This window comes from Erinaceus europaeus, chromosome 11 (assembly GCF_950295315.1).
Source record: "Erinaceus europaeus chromosome 11, mEriEur2.1, whole genome shotgun sequence".
Lineage (NCBI taxonomy): Eukaryota > Metazoa > Chordata > Mammalia > Eulipotyphla > Erinaceidae > Erinaceus > Erinaceus europaeus.
This window is the reverse complement of record NC_080172.1, coordinates 15,151,884-15,172,858: the sequence shown is the minus strand read 5'-3', so window position 1 is coordinate 15,172,858 and position 20,975 is coordinate 15,151,884. Positions and strand designations below refer to the sequence as shown.

The window sequence follows — 20,975 nt, the reverse complement described above, 5'->3', positions numbered from 1 at the left end:
GAGATGTGGTTATATATGGTGACTTGACTCTGGTGATTGTTCCATAGGTTTACGCATGTAAACCTGAGTAAAATATATACATTTAACATTTACATTTTTCTATAGCAATTATTTCCTGGTTAACCCCCAAAACTAACACATTACTTGAGATGAAAATGAGATGACAGAATTTAAAAACTATTTAATCTAGTTGAGTTTATGGACATTAGTTGAACTCTGTATATTTGAAAATTCTTTACTGCAAATGCTCAAAAATTAACAAATCCACTAAAGATTTGTGAAATCCTATTATTTTAGTTTAAGAAACTTATTATAGATTCACAAGAACTTCTGAAAAATAATGTTATATATAAAAATGTATATATCATTAAAAAGAATACTATTTCTACTTATTTCTAGATTTCACTTAATAGGCACTAGAACAAAAAGGAAAAAACAATGTTATGTGTCATTCAATATGACATAAAAGTTACAGATGCTAGGGTTTCTGCAGAAGAAAGGGCTATAAATAGACAAGAAAGATAATTAAATATCTTTATTTTGGGGGACATTCTAAAAGAAAAATAAAGGAAGCCAATATGTGACACAATAAAGCAGGGATACCTACCTTGCATTTAATGAATTTCCACTATCTTAATGTCACTAAATCAAACAAATTAAGCATCAAATTTCACTTTACCTAATTCTGGGATCCCTGTTGAGATGGAAGCTGACAAAACAGTGATGTCACTCTCATTATCCCTGCCTCTCACACTTATTATATAAAGACTTCATTTTTTATAGTCTATTTTTTAATCTTTATTTATAGGATAGAGATACCCAGAAATTGAGAGGGAAGGGGGTTAATAGAGAGGGAGAGAGAGACAGAGAGACACCTGCAGCACTGCTTTACCACTCTCAAAGCTTTCTCCTGCAGGTGGAGACAGGGGGCTCGAATCCAGGTCCTTTTGCATTGTAATGTGCACTCAATTAGGTGCACCACCACCTAGCCCCTAAAGACTTCCTCCTCCTCCTCCTCCTCCTCCTCCTCTTCTTCTTTTCATTTCTTTCTTTTTAATCTCTGGAGCTTGGTGCTCGTACTACAAATCCACTGCTCCTCATGACCATTTTTTCATTTATTTTTTAATTGGATAGGACAGAGAAATTGAGAGAGGAGGGGGAGATAAGAGAGAGGGGGGACCTGCAGACCTGCTTGACCATTCATCAAGCGTCCTCCCTGTGGGTGAGGAACAGGGGCTCAAACCCAGATCCCTGTGCAGTCCCTGTGCTTAGTATGCACTTGACTTGGTGCACCACCACCTGGCCCCTTTTCTTTTCTTTTTTCTTTTTTCTCATTTATTCCTATCTATGAGATGCCAAGACATTGGGAGAGTGAACATTACCCTATCCTCACTGAATAAAGACTTTATTTCAGGATGCCGGATTCATTAGGTTTAGTACTGAAGGTAAGTGGCATTTGCCTGGTGAGCAGCTAGACTGTGAAGAAAGGAGTGGAATCAAGGAATTTCCTTTATTCATATTCCTATACTATATTCATTTCCTATACTATATTTCCTATATATATTCATTTCCTATACTATATTCCTTTATAGTAGTGGAGCCTACTATAGAGTTCTTTATAAATTGCCATTATAGGAATTTGCAGTGAACTTTTTATAACATGCTAGAGGTCTAACTATCTAACATCTACATCTCACTAACCTTCATAGAGGTAATGGTATAATTTAAAAACAGATGAAGTAGTATCATCAAGAAAAATACAGAAATAGATGCAAAGGTATGCCTCGGACAGAGGACCTCACTAATGCACCCTGGACCCTTGCCTCCCCAGAGCCCTGCCCCACTAGGGAAAGAGAGACAATCTGGGAGTATGGATCAACCTGCCAATGCCCATGTTCAGCGGGGAAGCAATTACAGAAGCCAGACCTCCCACCTTGATGACCCATAATGATCCTGTGTCCATGCTCACAAAGGTTAAAGAATAGGAAAGCTTTCAAGAGAGGGAATGGGATATAGAACACTGATGGTGGAAACTGTGTGGAATTGTATCCCTGTTATCCTATGGTCTTGTTGATATTTTTTATTTTAAAAATAAATTAACAACAATAAAAATGACTTTTTTAGAACTACTTTTAACAGCCTCCTGGTGAATAAGCAGAGTAGTCTGCAAACTATCTCCAGGTTATAGATATAGATAGATATAGATAGTTTTTAACTTAACTAAGTTTTTCCCATGCAACTATTCCTTAAATATAGGGGTACCAAATTATTAAGCTGCTAAGAACCCAGAGTAAGAATGATCCAAGAAAATTATCAGTCAATACATCTCCTATGTTTTATAGGTTCATCCCAGAAAAGCTAAGACTCACCCAGTTTGGGGGTCATGTTGCCAATTGCAAAGGGTTCAGAGATTTCTAATCCAACAGCATGTCCAGTGGCCCAGGCCACCATAAGGGAGCCATACGTGCCTCTCCTAGAGACCATAACTTGGCTTGTTCCGGCAGTGATGTCCATGAGTGGAAAAGCAGTAGATTCAAACCCAACCTAAGGAAAAGCATGCTTAAGTATTTAATTTCTCCCTAAAGGTTGTTCTCTAAAGTGTGGCTTGAGAGGTAAATTCCTCTTTCTGTTATACAATGCATCCCTCACTATAAAATACATTCAACTAAATATGTTTCAAAACTGACATTTTAGATTTGAAAAACTTCTGATTGCATGTATTTTAAATTCAGATTATAGCTTTTTATCAAAACAAGATCCTTTCGTAAACTATTAAATATAAAAAATAAATATAACTATGGTTAAATAACTCAGAACACTAGACACAGATCTATGCTATGACCCAATAATCCCTCTCCTAGGAATTTATCCAAGGAAAACAGAAACACCTATTCAAAGAAATTATTGTATACTTATGTTCAAAGCAACCCTTACATAATCTCCCAAACCTAGAAGCAACTCTAATGCTCACTTGCAGGGGCAAAGATTCACAAGTGGTCAAACAGTGTTGCAGGTGTCTGTCTCTTTCTATCTATTACTTATCTCTCTGTCTCTATTTATCTCCCCTATCTCCCTCTTCCCTTTCAGTTTCTCTACCTCTATTCAATAAATACATAAGAACAACAATATAGAAAAACATTATCTTAGTTGTAATGCCATTAAACTACACATTAGGAGGAAATGCAAATATTCAATACATTCTCTAAGAAGTATCTGCCCAGGAAAAAGGTAGTGGAGAGCAGCCCCTTATTGACCAGAAAGCCAAACTATCTCAAAGATTTTGTGCTAACGAAGGTGGTTATTGTTCAGGGAGGCACAGAATGTTAGCGGTGGGTGTAGTCTGGAACTATTCATCTGTGATCTTATAAATCATTATTAAATCACTGATAAAATTGTTAACAACAACAAAAATAAATGTATACACCTTACCTTCAAAGTATATAAGGTAAAAACTTCTAAAAATTCAAAATAGAAAGCAGTTGTTTTTTTAAAAGAAATTCCATGTCTAAGAACCTTAGCCTTCCCTGTAAAAGCTGCACTCTAGTGGTGCCCAGACAGCCCAACTCCTAAGGCCATTACCTGCGAGTTTGCAGCTTTCTCAGGAACTGGAAGGACAGTAGATTTTGCATCTTGGAGAATCTTTGGCATGTCATAAGAATGTCCACCAACAAGCATCACAGCCACTAATTCCAAGGTAAAGTTAGAGCCCAATGGTAGAAAGGTCTATAAAGAAACAGTATCAAGACTTTTTAGCAAAAAAAAACAAAAACAGACATAAATACTGACATCTGACATAAGCCATGAATAATGCCTCCTATTTCTTTTGTGTCTGTGTCATCACTGCATACTGTTTCTTTCTTTTACAGAACTGAAGAGTAATCATTTGGGGAGTATAAACACATACATTTGCAAACATTTCCACATGTGCCCAGATGACTTCAATAGCGATAAGAATCACAGAAGTAGGTTATTAATAATAGAATCATGCACCAGAGGAAAAGAAAGAGCTCATGAGTGAGGAGCTTTGAAAAATATGCAAAAGTTACCGTGGTTCTCCTCCTTAAGTAATAACTAATGGTATTTTCTCAAAATGCATGCTTTAGGCACTCTGATTAGTTTGAGTCTCTTATACAAATAAAAGTACCAACACTGGGGGTGGAGGGGGTAAAAAAAAAAAAGTACTAACACTATGTAGGAGATTACCAATTTTCAGAATTATCAAATGCAATAAAGTAACTCCTGAATTTAAAAATTGGTGTTACTCATTATTGAGGTTTCTGGAAATGAAGCATATTCCCACAGGAGCATTGCTCTTAATAGTGGATATCTCAAGTTATCCCATAACATGGAATATTACAAAAAAAATCTGTATATCCTTAGCAAACAGAAAAACACAGATGTCTGTAAGAGTTTATTCTTACTTTAAATATGGTATATTTTATTGTAAAATATACAGCAACACCTCAAAGATAGAAATTAAGTGTCATAGTGGCTTCAGATAGGGTACAACATGAGGGTAGCAGATGCTTCTTTCATTAGATCAATTTTTTTTTCAAAAGGATATTCACTAAACATGAATCATAGATCGCGTGTGAAGCAAACAGAAAGTTTCCTAACTAATCTTGTGTAACAAACCTCGCATTTAAGATTATGCCCCTTCCACAGTAAGTTCATTGGCTTTAGAAGCTAAGGATTTTTTTAATCCTTGTTTCTAAAGAATGATGGGTGAGGTGTTAACTTAAAGCGCCCAGTGCTTTATGTTTAAAGACACATATTGTGGAGACCTGAGAGTTTGTGCCTGTGTGTCAACTACTGTGCTGTAAAGCATATTTCCCTACCCCACCCCTCTGTTCTTGGACCTACCTAGCACACACAGGTAAATCGCCAGGCACAGTGAGTCAAAACTGAAGTTGAGTAGGAATAAACATGTATATTTAGGAAAACCTGGTTTGCCTAAGGACAAAACCATGTTGATGAATTTGAAAGGGAACTCAAAGGTCTTCAAGGAATAATTATGTTCTCCAGCATGTCTTTCTATGTCTTTGATCCGGGACTGAATCGCCCATATTATTCTACATATTTCTCATCATTATTGGTGGTATTTGGAACCATAAAAAAATTTACAGTCCACTACATAATAAACAATAAACCACTGCCAATACCTCACCGCCACATAGTAGAGTTTGCCGGAGAGACACAGGCACCAGTCTAAAAGTTGGTAAAAGCAGTGGATGGTGGAAGAGAGAGCAAGAAGATATATTATGTTTAAATTGGCAGCATCCGCCTTCACTGTTGCTATAGCAGAGAAGATCCTGCCGAGGAGATAGGAGCTTCTGATAATAATGCCCTGGCCTTAGGAAATACACCCTAGAGAACACAGTGCTCTGTCAGTTTGGACTCCATACTGGGTCAGAAAAGAAAAATCATTTGAAAATAAGTGAAATCACTGAAGCCTGGTGGAGAAAAAGAATTACCAATTCACTATAAGCTGGCATGTAAACTGGTGTGACCTCTATGGAAAAAAGGCATGTAGAGTTCTTAGAAAAAGAAAAATTGAAATACCTTATGATCCTGAAAACCCAACAAAGGCATTCATCCAAGAGACAAAAATGAATTCAAAGGGATAAATGTAACTAATGATCACAGCATCACTATATACAATAGCCAAAATATGCAACCAGCCTCAATGCCATCACCAGTATGCCTTATGGAGCAAGCTAGATGGGACTCATTAAGCTAAGTGAAATAAGGAAAGAAGAGAAAATCAAATAATTCTGCAAGGCTTTACTCATATGTGGCACAGAAATAGCTAAAGCAAATGAATTTGCAAAGCAATAATAACAAAACCAACCTTTCCAAATGTGAAAATCATGGAGGATGTCACAGGGAATGAAGGGAAGTCAGGGGGGTTATATAGGACCATCTCTCTCTTTGGTTATAATGGAATAGAAACTTTGGTAATGGGTACAATGAATCTTGCTACATAGAGTGAAACTATACTCCCCAATATTTATAATGTTGTAAACCAATATTAAATCAGTAAGTTAATAATGACCAGAGTAAAAGCTCAGTTGTCTTTACAAATACTGCAAATGCATAGTACAAGTGAGTATAGTACACTGAATGACTGATTGTTTTCAACTGATCACAGTTTATATAAAACTAAGATCATAATTACTGAGTTGGCTAAATCTGGTAGAATAAGGAACTTTATTTTCTTCATGTTGTTACTTTTTTGTGAGATTTCTTTCTACAACTCTTTGGCGGTGTTATGAGTAGGTGTCTATTACTTTCAAAAGAAACAGAAAAGGTGACACATATTAATCAAAAGCCATTTCATTTGCAGTTAATGATTCTTTACTTCTCTCTCTCTCTTTCTTTGCCTATCGCTGAGGCTCGGTGCCTGAACTGCAAATGAACTGCTGCTGGCGCCATCTTTTTTTTATTGTTGCTGTTGTTGTTTTGGATAGGACTGAGAAAGGAGGGGAAGATAGAGAGGGGGAGAGAAAGATAAGACACCTGCAGACCTGCTTCATTGCAGGTAGGTAGCCAGAGACTCAAACTGGGATCCTTACGCCAAGCCTCACGCTTTGCACTCTGTGCGCTTAACCCAGTGTGTTAAGTTTATCTCATTTCTTTTGTTTTTATTTATCTATTTATTTATTTTTATTGGGGGATTCATTTTTTACAGTCAACAATAATAGTTTGTATATGCATAACATTTCCCAGTTTTCCACATAACAATACAACCCTATTTCTTACAAGAGAAAGAACTGCATGGTATGTGTTGGGATGGGCATAATATATATTTACATATCTTGGAAATTCCTAAATGCTAAGTATCTACTGATGTTTAGACAAAAATACTTTGTGTCTGAGAAGGGTAGATAGCATGATGGCTATGCAAAATGACTTTATGATGCTCCAAAGTCTCAGGTTCAATTCCCCATTATCAAAGTAAGCCAGAGCTGAGTACTGTTCTGTCAGTCAATCAATAACATTGTTTCCACGTAGTAATAGACTCCATTCCTATTATTCAACTGCATCATCCAACAATTTCTATGGCATTCTTATGGCTATATTTAAGTATCTAAGTAAATAAAGTTTTAAGCAAATTGTGAGATAATCAAGGGTTCTCCTGAAGGAACTCGACTCAAGTGTTCAAGAAACTAAAGAATTTTTACATACCTGGGTCTTGATTGGCACTCTGTCTACTTTATATCTAGCACCATCTTTAACTACCAGCTGCTTCTCTGTATTTTCAGTTAGAGTTGACTGCTCCTGTTGGTCAGATGATATTAGAAATCCAACAGCTACGTCTCCAAATGTTCCAGCAAGCCGGGTTACATTAATTTGGATGAATCTACTGAAGTTCTGCCCAATGAGTATAGACTGACGATCAGAATACAGAGCAAACACCCCATGTGGGTCATCATTTGCAGAAACAGAGAACCGGGCGGCGCATTTTTCTGGATCCAGTTCTGCTCCTCCCTCTACAGAGACAAACTGGACCACAAAGTCTTCCTCTATCTCAGGTATATTATCTGGTAGCAAATGAACATAAAAACTCGCCTCGCTCTCTCCATCAGCAATGGTGAAAAATCCCTTTGTAGAAAGAAAATCTCCAGTAATTTCAAATGCACTACTTAACTCCCAGTAAACCTGAAGTAAAAGGAAGAAATTCAACAAAATTAAATCATTTCAGTATATTTAATCATTTGTACTATTTTTCCTCTATAAGATACTATTTATATTTAAATCATACAACATTATATTCAAAGCCCAACTCTTTAAGCAGTTAACTTCAAAAGTATACTAACTCTTTCAGGCTATTATATATAATTTTCAGGATAAAGATTCCAAATACTCTTTTCTCGGGCTTCTAAAATAACATGATTTCTACCCCACTAGGGAAAGATAGGGACAGGCTGGGAGTATGACTGACCCACCAACACCCATGTCCAGTGGAGAAGTAATTACAGAAGCCAGACCTTCCACCCTCTGCACCCCATAATGATCCTGGGTCCATGCTTCCCGAGGGATAAAGAATAAGAAAGCTGAAAGCTTCCAATGGAGGGGATGGGATATGGAACTCTGGTGGTGGGAATTGTGTGGAAATGTACCCCTCTTATCCTATGTCTATCATTATTAAGTCAATAAAAAAATTAAAACTTAAAAAAATAGAAAATGCAAATGTTTTATTTATTTATTCCCTTTTGTTGTCTTTGTTGCTTTATTGTTGTAGTTATTATTGATTTCATTGTTGTTGGACAGGATAGAGAGAAATGGAGAGAGGAGGGGAAGACAGAGAGGGGGAGAGAAAGACAGACACCAGCAGACCTGCTTCACCGCCTGTGAAGCGACTCCCCTGCAGGTGGGGAGCCGGGGGCTTGAACCGGGATCCTTACTCCGGTCCTTGTGCTTTGCACCATGTATGCTTAACCCGCTGCACTACAGCCTGGCTCCCAATGCAAATGTTTTAAGAATAAAAGAATATTTTTCTAAAAACAAACCCTTTTTTATTTCCCAAAAATTTTCAAATCAAAAAGCTTCAACTGAAGAAATACCAGTTAATCTCTTCCATATGAAAATAATTCATAAAAAAGTTTCATTGAACATATTGTTAGCAAACAAGTCATCTTTATGTTAAACAAATACCCTGGTGATTTACAAGAGTAACTTCAAAGTTAGATATGAATCAACAAAAATTCAACCTTCAAAAAGGTCTCTAAATAGAAAAAAAAAAAAAGCTGCAATTTAAGGGAAAAAAAAGAATCCTGAAGGATATACTCAGCACATAAACATCAAAAACAATTTTTTTTAAATAGCTCAGTTATATTCCTCATTATTAAGTAGAAAGAAGTCCTGTAAATCTAATTTTTTTTAATTTTTTATTTAAGAAACGATTAGTGAACAAAAACATAAGGTAGAAGGGGTACAACTCCACACAATTCCCACCACCCAATCCCCATAATTCCCCCCCCCCTCCCATGGTAGCTTTCCCATTCTCTAGCCCTCTGGGAGCATGGACCCGGGGTCGTTGAGGGTTGCAGAAGGTGGAAGGTCTGGCTTCTGTAATTGCTTCCCCGCTGAACATGGGCGTTGACTGGTCGGATTTCTAACTGAACTTAGAGAAATGTTTAGAGATGGTGCTGACTAAAGAATCTAAAGATGAGGGGGGTCGAACGACGAAGCACAGGGTTATGCGCACATAGTATGAAGCAAGGACCCACGCAAAGATCCCGGTTCAAGCCCTCAGCTCCCCACCTGAAGGGGCATTGCATCACAAGTGGTGAAACAGGTCTGCAAGTGTCTATCTTTTTCTCCCTCTCTCTGTCTTCACCTCCTCTCTCAATTTCTCTCTGTCCTATCCAATAAAATGAAAGGGAAAAAAATGGCCAATAGGAGCAGTGGATTTCTAAAGATGCTTACATGTTATAAGGACTCTTTAAGCGTCTCTAAAACCTTCTTTCACTTCAACTGTCAGAATGTCTTATTGACCAGAGTGCAATGTTTCTCTTTCTCCACCACATACCATATTCATTAGGCAAATTGTATGTCAACCGAAAGATCCAGTGAAAAAGTTTACCGTTATCTCCCCCAAAATGCCCTTGACTCTTCTGACATGGAAAGTAATGATGAGGGGCCCTTCCAGTTCAGATGGTTCCAAGTAAGTTTTCTCAGATAAAGACTCAGGAGCAAACTGAACCACTCCATTGGGATGACCAAATTTGTGTATCTAAAAATAGAAATAGAAAGCAGGTTGAATAACATAAATAACAACCACATATAAAATTGTATTACCCAGTGGTTGGGGAGATCTGAGTAGCACAATCTGAGAAAGCACAGAACTTGTATGTCTGAGGACACAGAGTCCACAGGTTCAACCCCCAATAACACCTTATGCCAGAGCTGAGTAGTGCTCTTTTCTCTCTCTTGCTCTGTCTGTCCCCGCACATAAAATAAAATGTTAAAGAGTAAATCATATCATCCAGTATATCAATACACAGGTAAGCTAAAGAAATAAAAGAAACATAGAAATCATACTTGAATGTATTCTACCTATCTGGTTTAATTTTTTTCCTTACTACAATTAATTGCTACCTAAAACAAACAGGCTCATATTCTCACGAATTATAACGTTATCTATAAAGCCACAATTTGTAAAATACAGGAGAGTATTGTGATACCTGAATTTTCCCTTATTCGCCTTATATATATTGTATCATTTAACCAGGCAATGCTAAACATTTTCTGCTGCTTAAAATACAATGTTGTGCATGGCAAAATGTTCTATGATGGCTAATTTTATTGCTGGGGCTCAGTGCCTGCACCATGAATCCATTGCTCCTGGAAGCCTTTTTTTTTTTTATTTCTCTTTTGTTGCCCTTGTTGTTGTAGCCTTGTTGTAGTTATTATTGTTGTTGATGTCACTCGTTGTTGGATAGGACAGAGAGAAATGGAGAGAGGAGGGGAAGACAGAGGGGGAAAGATAGACACCTGTAGACCTGCTTCACCACCTGTGAAGTGACTCCCCTGCAGGTGGGGAGCCAGGGGCTTGAACCGGGATCCTTACGCCAGTCCTTGCGCTTTGTGCCACATGCACTTAACCCACTGAGCCACTGCCCGACCCCCAAGATTTAATTTTTAATCTGAATAGGCTACAGTATCCAATTGCTTGGTCAAACACTGACCTAGATGTTGTGAAGGTATTTTGTAAAAGTGATTACTATTTATAACTAGTTAAATGTAGAGGAGCCTATCTGGAACAACCTTAATGATATATATTATTCTTTAACATTTTAAATTTTTTATGCAAGGGGACAGATAGGAAGAGACAAAGAGAAAAGAATACTACTCAGCTCTGGCAAAGGGTGTTTTGGGGACTGAACTTGTGGATTCTGAGACATCAGGCATGTAAATTCTGTTTCTTTCTATCTGAAAAAGCTGACTTGGAGCTGTGACGCCCTAGTGAAGACCCACAGAATGTGCCAAAGCTTGTCAAAATACCAAATACTTTCAGAAGTATAAAGCAAGTATTTACCACTGTATCAAAGCCTTTTCAAAAAAAATTGTAAATGATCAAGCTATGTAATAATGTAATATAATGAGTAGAAAGTTTTACCTACTGAAATTGGTATGACTTCATTTATTTTTTGTTTGCTTTTTCCTTTTCAAATTTTTTTTTGATTTATTATTGGATAGAGACAGGGGGAAATCGAGAGGGGAGGAGGAGGGAGAGAGACAGAGAGATACTTGCAGGCCTGCTTCACCATTCATGAAGCTTTTCCCTTGTAAGTGGAGACCAGGGGCTTGAACCCAGGTCCTTGTGCACTATGTGTGTGCTTAACCAGGTGTGCCACTGCCTGGGCCCTTAAAATATCTTTTATTTTTTTTATTTGATAGAGCCAGACAGAAATTTATAGGGAAGGGGGAGATAGAGAGGAGGAGAGACAGAGAGACACCTGCAGCCCTGCTTCACCACTTTGAGCACCATAAAATGAGCGCTTAACCAGCTGTGCTGCCTACCTGGTCCCCTACTTCATTTTGTTTTATACTTTTCATTTCAGCATAAGCCAGTAGGATTTCAGCAACACCAGTGTATTTTTTTCTGCTAAATCCACTAAATATAAAATTTAGTGGGAAATCAAGTCAGACTTACAGTTAATGTAACATCTTTAGCTCTGGAGTCTACTTTAGTTTCTCCTTTCACAACTTTAAGTTTAATGACGAAAACCTCTTCAACTTCAATTTCTTCATGAGGATAGATTGTCAGACTTATGGTTTTCATTCCACCTTCTCCTTCTCCAAAATAGAAGGACCCTTCTACTGGGTCTGCAATGTCTCCATTCTGGGGCGGTAAGACTTCTTGAGAATTGGGTCCTACTATCTCCCAATTTACCTGTAGAATATTTGGTTGTTTTTTTTTTTAAGGATAACAAATTTTAAACAAAAACAAAAAAAATTATTAGGTCACACAGCATTTGAAAACTACCTTTATGTATGTATATTCCTATGAAAACTAGAATATCTCCAGCAATTGTTTTTTAAAGTTCATTTTTTAGAACTGATATATTAAAGCATGACTACATCTTTACAAAATACGTTTTCAGAGACAATATCTAAAATAAAAAGAGATTTTGGGATAGTTGGTCATTTATCAACAACAGAGGGTAAGAAAAACATAAACATATTTTAAATGTCTACATATGAAAAATCTGAATAATTGGTCAGCACCACAAGGAAAAAAAACAAAAGTATTTTAAATGTCTAAATTTGAGAAATAGACAGTTTAAATATCAGAATACAGTACTTTCTGTGTACACAATCCCACCACTCCAAACCTATTCAAACAAGAATAAATCAAAGTGAAAAGTCTAACTGGTCAATCTCTTCTAAATATGTTTAAATTTATAGTGTAAACCAGATTTTGTCAGAAATTGCAATAAGACACAAAATTTTTTAACAAAGGAATTTTTTTTAATTTATTTCTTTATTGGGGAATTAATGTTTTACATTCAACAGTAAATACTATAGTTTGTACATGCATAACATTCCCCAGTTTCCCATTTAACAATACAACCCCCACTATGTCATTTATCATCCATCATGGACCTGTATTCTCCCCACCCACCCACTCCAGAGTCTTTTACTTTGGTGTGATATGCCAATTACATTTCAGGTTCTACTTGTGTTTTCGTTTCTGATCTTGTTTTTCAACATCTGCCTGAGAGTGAGAGCATCCCATATTCATCCTTCTGTTTCTGACTTATTTCACATAACATGAATTTTTCAAGCTCCATCCAAGATTGGCTGAAAATGGTGAAGTCACCATTTTTTACAGCTGAGTAGTATTCCATTGTGTATATATACCACAACTTGCTCAGCCACTCATCTTTGTTGGACACCTGGGTTGCTTCCAGGTTTGGGCTATTACAAATTGTACTGCCAAGAACATATGTGTACACAGATCTCTCTGGATGGATGTGCTGGGTTCCTTAGGATATATCCCCAGGAGGGGAATTGCAGGGTCATAGGGTAGGTCCATTTCTAGCCTTCTGAGAGTTCGTCAGACTGTTCTCCACAGAGGTTGGACCAATTGACATTCCCACCAGCAGTGCAGGAGGGTTCCTTTGACCCCACATCCTCTCCAGCATTTGCTGCTGTTACCTTTTCTGATGTATGACATTCTCACAGGAGTGAAGTGATATCTCATTGTTGTCTTGATTTGCATTTCTCTGACAATCAGAGACTTGGAGCATTTTTTCGTGTTTCTCGGCCTTTTGGATCTCTTCTGTGGTTAATATTCTGTCCAAGTCCTCCCCCCATTTTTGGATGGGGTTATTTGTTGTCTTGTTGTTGAGACTGGCAAGCTCTTTATATATGTTGGTTATTAAACTCTTATCTGATGTATGGCATGTAAAGATCTTCTCCCATTCTGTGAGGGGTCTCTTGGTTTGGGTAGTGGTTTCTTTTGCTGTGAAGAAGCTTTTTAATTTGATGTAGTCCCATAGGTTTATACTTGCCTTAGTCTTCTTTGTAATTGGATTCATTTCATTGAAAATATCTTTAAAATTTATGAGGAAAAGAGTTCTGCCAATATTTTCCTCTAAGTATCTGATAGTTTCTGGTCTAAGATCCAAGTCCTTGATCCACTTGGAATTTACTTTTGTATTTGGTGAAATACAGTGATTCAGTTTCATTCTTCTGCATGTTTCAACCCATTGTTTCCAACACCATTTGTTGAAGAGACTCTGCTTTCCCCATTAAATAGCCTGGGCACCTTTGTCAAAGATTAGATGTCCATACGTGTGGGGCCTCATTTCTGGGCTCTCAATTCTATTCCACTGGTCAATGTGTCTATTCATGTTCCAGTACCAAGCAATTTTGATGACAATGGCCCTATAATACAGTTTGAAATCTGGGAGTGTGATGCCTCCAGTTCTGTTCTTTTTTTCTCAAGATTGTTTTGGCAATTCTAGGTCTTTCCTGGTTCCAGATAAACATTTGTAGCATTTGTTCTATTCTCCTAACAAATGTGCTTGGGATCTTGATGGGGATAGCATTAAATTTGTAGATGGCTCTGGGTAATATATTCATTTTGATGATGTTGTTAATTCTTCCAACCCATGAACGTGGAATATCTTTCCACTTCTTTGTGTCTTTTTCAATTTCTTTGAGTAGTGACTCATAATTTTCAGTATACAAGTCTTTCACTTCTTTGGTTAGATTTACTCCTAGATATTTTATTGTTTTTGTTGCTATAGTAAAAGGAATTGATTTCTGGATTTAAATTTCTTCTAACTTAGTGTTTGCATAAAGGAATGCCACTGACTTTTGAATGTTAATTTTATAGCCTAACACATTACTGTATTGCCTGATGGTTTCCAAAAGCTTCTTGCTGGATTCCTTAGGTTTTTCCATGTATACTATCATGTCATCTGCAAATAAGGAGAGTTTGACTTCTTCTCTTCCAATCTGTATCCCTTTAATTCCTTACTCCTGCCTGATTGCTATGGCAAGAACTTCCAACACTATGTTGAATAGTAATGGTGATAGTGGGCATCCCTGTCTAGTACCTGATCTGAGTGGAAATGCTTCCAGTTTTTCACCATTGAGTATGGTGTTGGCTGTAGGTTTACTATATATAGACTCCACTATCTTCAGGAATTTTCTATCCCCATTTTTTGTAGTGTTTTGATCATAAAGTGATGTTGTATTAACAAAGGAATTTTTAAACATCCCTATACTTTAAAATTCTATAACTTTTATATCCCTTAAAAATAAAAATAGAGCATTTGTCTTTTTTACTTTATTTTTCTTGAGCACTAGAACACTGATGACCATTTCTTTTCTTTAATACATTGCACTCTGTCTGTTGTGGATATAAGAATACATACAGGATCATATCTTTCCGGTTTTCTTTTTTTTTTTTTATTCCATTTTTATTGGATAGGACAGAAAGAAATTAAGACGGGAGAAGAAGATACAAAGGGAGAGAGAATGATAGACACCTGCAGACCTGCTTCACCACTTGTGAAGCAACCGCCCTGCAGGTGGGGAACTGGGGGCTCAAACTGGGCTCCTTGCATGGGCCCCTGCCCTTTGTACTATGGGCACTGCCAACCCCCTATGATTTTCTTTTTTGATAATAATTTTAATACTGCATATATTTATAACGAAAGAAAGATACAAAGAGACCAGTGCACTGCTCAGCTCTGGCTTATGGAGGTACTGAGGGTTGAACCAGGGACCTCAGAGTTGTAGGCACGAATGTCTTTTGCATAACCATTATACTGTCTCCAAAGGCTGCCTTTCTGATTCCCCTCCTCCTTTATTGTTAATCTCTTTTTGGGTGGTTCACCTTTCTTAAAACCATAAGTTCTGGGAGCCTGGGACTTTACATCTCTCTGTATATACTTGGCCCCATGTTTTCAACCCTGTCCATTCATCTCAACACCTTCTGGAATCTGTTCTTACAGTCTGACCACCTCCACCTGCACTTCCTCACCTGCTCACCTGAACTCCTAGACACCACTACAGTTTAACCTGCTTTTAATTACTCTTTTTTAATTACCCTTTTTTTAAAAGAAACTTTATTTCATATTTTTTCCCTTTTGTTGCCCTTGTTGTTTATCATTGTTATTATTGTTGTTATGGCTGTCATTGTTGGATAGGACAGAGAGAAATGGAGAGAGGAGGGGAAAGAGAGGGGGAGAGAAAGACACCTGCAGACCTGCTTCACCGCTTGTGAAGCGACTCCCCTGCAGGTGGGGAGCTGGGGGCTCAAACCAGGAACCTTATGCCGGTCCTTGTGCTTTGTGCCACGTGCGCTTAACCCGCTGCGCTACCACCGGAACCCCCCCCAAAAAAATTACTTTTTAAACTATGATAATATCTCTACCTGAGTTTCTCCTAGGAGTTCTCCGGTTCGCTCCAGCACCAAGGATACAATCATTGTGGAATTGGGATTAGGTAGTGAAATTCTGCTTTGATTGAGAAATCTCACAACACCAAAGGGAGAGTCACTCCTGGCAATTGTGATTCTGCTCACTAGGTGGTGCCCAAGGACCGCTCCACCGGTGGCTCCTACCAGCAGAATTTCAATGGGCTCTGCAAATTCACTGCATAGCAAGAAGGAGCAATTCTGTGAATCTAAACATATTAAAGTACTTCTAAAATCCAAATAACTAGTCATTTTCCAAATTGGCCATACATATTCAAGGCACAGTATTGCACAGCAAGTGGTAAGAAAAGGGTGTTCAGCTAAAGTGTATGATCAACTTCAATAGTATATTGGAATTTCCTTCCTCATTTAATTGCTTGACAGATTAAGGAAGTAAATTCTGGGAAGTTTCTGCATTCTGCTTATACTTTAAAAATATAAAAATAAAATAAAATAAAAATTTATGCCTTTCATTGAACACAAGTGACACAACTTAAGTTTCCCCTCCCACACTATTTTCCTACTTCAGCACTGAAAATGACAAAAGTTCCTCCACATATTTCTTAAGCATGTGTCTGCAAGCATGGACCTCACTTTCCTGTGCCTCGCTTTATTCTGCTTCACAAACATTGCATTTCTGGACAAACTGAAGACCTGCGGAAACTTCGTGTCACGCAAGTTTACTGGAACTATTTGTCACGCAGGCTGTGTTTACTTCATATCATTGTGTCACATTTAATTAAGATGTGTGCATTTTTTCAAAAAGTAACATAATGCAACTTCACTGTTAGAACACTGCAGTAGAGTCATGGGTCATTCATTCACTTTGGTCAAGGACACTGTATATATAACAGTGGTTCCAATGAGTTATACCCTATAGCTTATGTGTGTATTAAGTTATACCACCTAGGTTTGTGTAATTACACTCTATGGTGTTCACAGAATGCCAAAGGATTTATTTCTCTGAACATGTCCTCATCACTAAGTGATACATGACTGTATAAAGATAACCTGTATACATATGCACCAGAAAACACAACAAGCCAGGGCTAGTGGCACAACCCGTTGAGTGTACAATACCAAGCACAAGGATACGGGTTCAAGCACCTGGTACGCAGCTACAGGGAGGAAACTTCACTAATGGTGAACCAGTGTTGTAGCTCTCTCTCTCTCTCTCTCTCTCTCTCTCTCTCCTCCCTCTCTCTTCCTTCTTAATTCCTCTGTCTCTATAATAAATAAATAAATACATAGGGGGTTGGGCAGTAGCGCAGCAGGTTAAGTGCACATGGCGCTAAGCACAAGAACCCGCATAAGGATCCCGGTTCCAGCCCCCAGCTCCCCACCTGCAGGGGGTTTGCCTCACAAGCAGTAAAGCAGGTCTGCAGGTGTCTAGCTCTCCCGCTCTGTCTCCCTTCTTCTCTCATTTTCTCTCTGCCCTATCCAGCAACAACAACAGCAATGCCAACAATAACGCCAACAAAAAGGGGAAAAAATGGCTTCTAGGAGTTAGTGGATTCGTGGTGCAGGCACCGAGCCCCAGAGATAACCCCGGAGGCAAAAAAATAAATATATAAGGCGAGGGTAGATAGCATAATGGTTATGCAAATAGACTGACATGACTGAGGCTCCAAAGTCCCAGGTTCAATCCCCCAGCACCACCATAAGCCAGAGCTGAGCACTGCTCTAGTAAAATAAATAAATAAATAAGACAGTAACTGTGATCCAGAAATATTTAAAAATAAAATAAATTTATACTAAAATCTGGGTGACAAATCATGTGCTTGTTTAAATACAATATTTACATGATTGCAGTGGTCTTAACTTGAGCTTGCAATATCTGTTTTCAAGGTGTGCCAGCAACCTAAAATTTTATTATCAGTGTAAAATATAACTACAGAGCATATCACTGCATTCATGCTTTACATGTATGCACATTATTTCCAGTATCACTGAATTACCTTTCATCATCATCAATGATGGAGACATTGATAAAACTTAAGTTCTGCCCATGCTGAAAGGTGACTGAATGGCCGTGCAGTATATAATCACCACCACCAGGAACTGCGGAGGAGTTCTGTGAGATGAAGTCCACAGTTACATGGCCATAAGTTCCATATAGCCTAGTAACTGGAATCCTGATCATGCCAACATCTTCCTCCACTGTAACAGAATCATGGCATTAACTGGTACACTGGAAAAAGCTTGATATATTCCAAGCATGAAGATATTAGAATGGCCAGCCACAATTACTCTATCCTGCCAAAGTAGCTTTCAAGTATAAGGGAGAAGTAGTCAGTCTTTTCAAACATACAGAAACGGAAGAAATTTGCCATATCAACGTTGCCTTGCTAGAATTACTGAAATGAATCCCACATGAAAAGAAAAAGCAAACCCCGACTCTTAAATGAGAGGATCAGTAGTAGAACTGAACTAGGGACATAGACAACAGCAACAGGAAGGAACAAAGGCAGAGGAAGGGGGGCATAATGGGCAGAGCAATACAACAAGATGTTCAAGACAAACTTCAAAAAAACTGTCGCAGACATTGCAAGTTAAGACACACACTCATGATAACTCACTGACACCACTTAACCCGCTGCACTACCACCCGACTCCCATCAAATTACCTTCTAAGGCAGTATACTTTGGGTCAAATTCAATGACACCTTCTGCATTGTCATTTTTCAATATTATGACTTGTATACTAGAGATGTTTCCTATTTCGGGAGGCTGATCAATTTGAAGTCCGTTTTCTTGGATGGTGAAATCATACCCTCTTACAAAGTGATAAGAAACAAAATAAAATAAAGTATGCAATTAATTGCAGGGTCTTCTTCAACCATACAAATTATTACTATTAACTATGTTCATCATTTTAATGATCGCCAACATGAACATATTCTTTTTAAAATTTTTTTATTATCTTTATTTATTGGATAAAGACAGCCAGAAATTGAGAGGGAAGAGAAGACAGAGAGGGGAGAGACAGAGAGACAGAGAAACACCTGCAGCCCTGTCTCACCACTTGCAAAGTTTCCCCCTGCAGGTGGGGACCAGCGTCTCAAACCCTGGTCTTTGCACATGGTAACATGTGCGCTTAACCAGGTGTGACACCACCCAGCTCCTGGAAATATTCTTTCACTAAAATGATTTTAAGATTTCTGTGCTGCTGCTGACTATTACTTCCTGGATGAAGCCAAAACTGATATAAAGTTGTTAAACTCAGGCAATGGGAAAGTGGAAAGAACTATTAAGAAACTGGAAAGGTAGTCTAAAAAGGAACTTCTGAAACCAGAAATACACTGATCAATATATTCTACAGTATCGGACCATAGGAAGGAATGCATGGAAGTCGGGTGGTAGCGCAGCAGGTTAAGTGCAGGTGGCGCAAAGCACAAGGACCGGCATAAGGATCCTGGTTCCAGCCTCTGGCTCCCCACCTGCAGGGGAGTTGCTTTACAGGCGGTAAAGTTGGTCTGCAGGAGTCTATCTTTCTCTCCCCCCTCTCTCCATTTTTCTCTGTCCTATCCAACGACAATGACATCAATAACAACAATAATAATAACTACAATAATAAAACAAGGGCAACAAAAAGGGAGTAAATAAACAAAAAAAAAATTTTAAAAAGGAAGGAATGCATGACACTCAACACAGAATAATACTGAGGTTACTTAAAAACAAAAATGAGTGCATTGGCACTAAAAAAAAAAAAATCCAGGGCTGGTAGGTGCTGCATATGGTTGAGTAAACAGTGTGACCATGCAAGAAGATAATATGCAGTGGGAAAACTTCATGAACAGTGATGCAGTGCTGTCGGTGTCTCTGTATCTCCTCTCTAACATGCTTTCCTCTCAAATTCTCTCTGTAATGTCTTGGAAAAAAGAAGCCTCCATACAGAAGCCAGACCTTCCACCTTCTGCATCCTACAATGACCTTGGGCCCATACTCCCAGAGGGATTAAGAATAGGAAAGCTATCAGGGAAGGGGATGGGATACAGATTTCTGGTGATAGGAATTGTGTGGAGTTGTACCCCTCTTATCCTATGGTTTTGTTAGTGTTTCCTTTTTATAAATAATAATAATAATAATAATAATAATAATAAAAGAAGACTCCAGGAGCAGAAGACTTGGATTGCAGACACCAAGCAGGATTGCAGACACCAAGTCTCAGCGATAACCTTAGCAGCAAAAAATTTTTCAGGATGCAAGAAAATACTTCAGTTTCTGTGGAGATCAATTAAAACCAGTGACTTTTAGGAGCTGGGTGGGGAGTCGGGTGGTGGCACAGCAGGTTAAGCACACGCAGCACAAAGCCAAGGACCGGCGTAAGTATCATGGTTCGAGCCTTTGGCTCCCCACCTTCAGGAGGGGGTCGCTTCACAAGCGGTGAAGCAGGTCTGCAGGTGTCTGCCTTTCTCTCCCCCTCTCTGTCTTCCCCTCCTCTTTCCATTTCTCTCTGTCCTATCCAACAACAATGACATCAATAACCACAACAATGTTAAACAACAAGGGCAATAAAAGGAAAAATAAATAAATATAAAAAATTAAAATAAAATTACATTGTACAAGGACCCAGGTTCAAGCCCCAGACCCATCTGCAGAGGGAAAGCTTCATGGGAAATGAAGCAGTGCTACAGGTAGCTTTCTCTCTCTACCCATCTCTCCTTTCCTCTAAACTTCTGCCTCTATCCAAAATAAAGAAATAATTTTAATTAGTAACTTTTTATTGTTTTTACTGCAGTAGTATATTACAGTATGGGCTGCAGGTGTGCGTCACTGAAAATCAACACATGTCCCCTGTGCCTTCACTGACAGCCCCCCCCTTTACTTACCCTTCCAGTAACCACTCACTGTCCAAAGACTTACGTTGTTTTTATTTTGTTATCTGCCTATTTGGCTTCACTATATAACACATAAGAGTGAAATAACAGTGTTTGTATTTCTCTAAATCACTTTGCACAATATCTTATAGATCCACTCACATCATCAAAGCCTCCATTTTTTTTTTTTTTTTTTTTTGGCCTTCAGG

At 38.2% G+C, this 20,975-nt stretch overlaps 1 protein-coding gene across 1 annotated transcript in view; it reads right to left on the bottom strand.

Annotated features, from left to right (window-relative positions):
* Positions 1–20,975, bottom strand: part of ADGRV1 (adhesion G protein-coupled receptor V1) — a 561,037-nt gene that overhangs the window by 331,807 nt on the left and 208,255 nt on the right. The window contains exons 65-72 of the mRNA XM_016186350.2: positions 18,574–18,722; positions 17,905–18,106; positions 15,905–16,124; positions 11,663–11,902; positions 9,590–9,739; positions 7,189–7,662; positions 3,580–3,723; positions 2,370–2,544 (exon numbers count right to left, since the gene is read on the bottom strand). Of these exons, the coding sequence (XP_016041836.2) occupies positions 2,370–2,544; positions 3,580–3,723; positions 7,189–7,662; positions 9,590–9,739; positions 11,663–11,902; positions 15,905–16,124; positions 17,905–18,106; positions 18,574–18,722 (1,754 nt within the window). The remainder of the gene's footprint in view (positions 1–2,369; positions 2,545–3,579; positions 3,724–7,188; positions 7,663–9,589; positions 9,740–11,662; positions 11,903–15,904; positions 16,125–17,904; positions 18,107–18,573; positions 18,723–20,975) is intronic.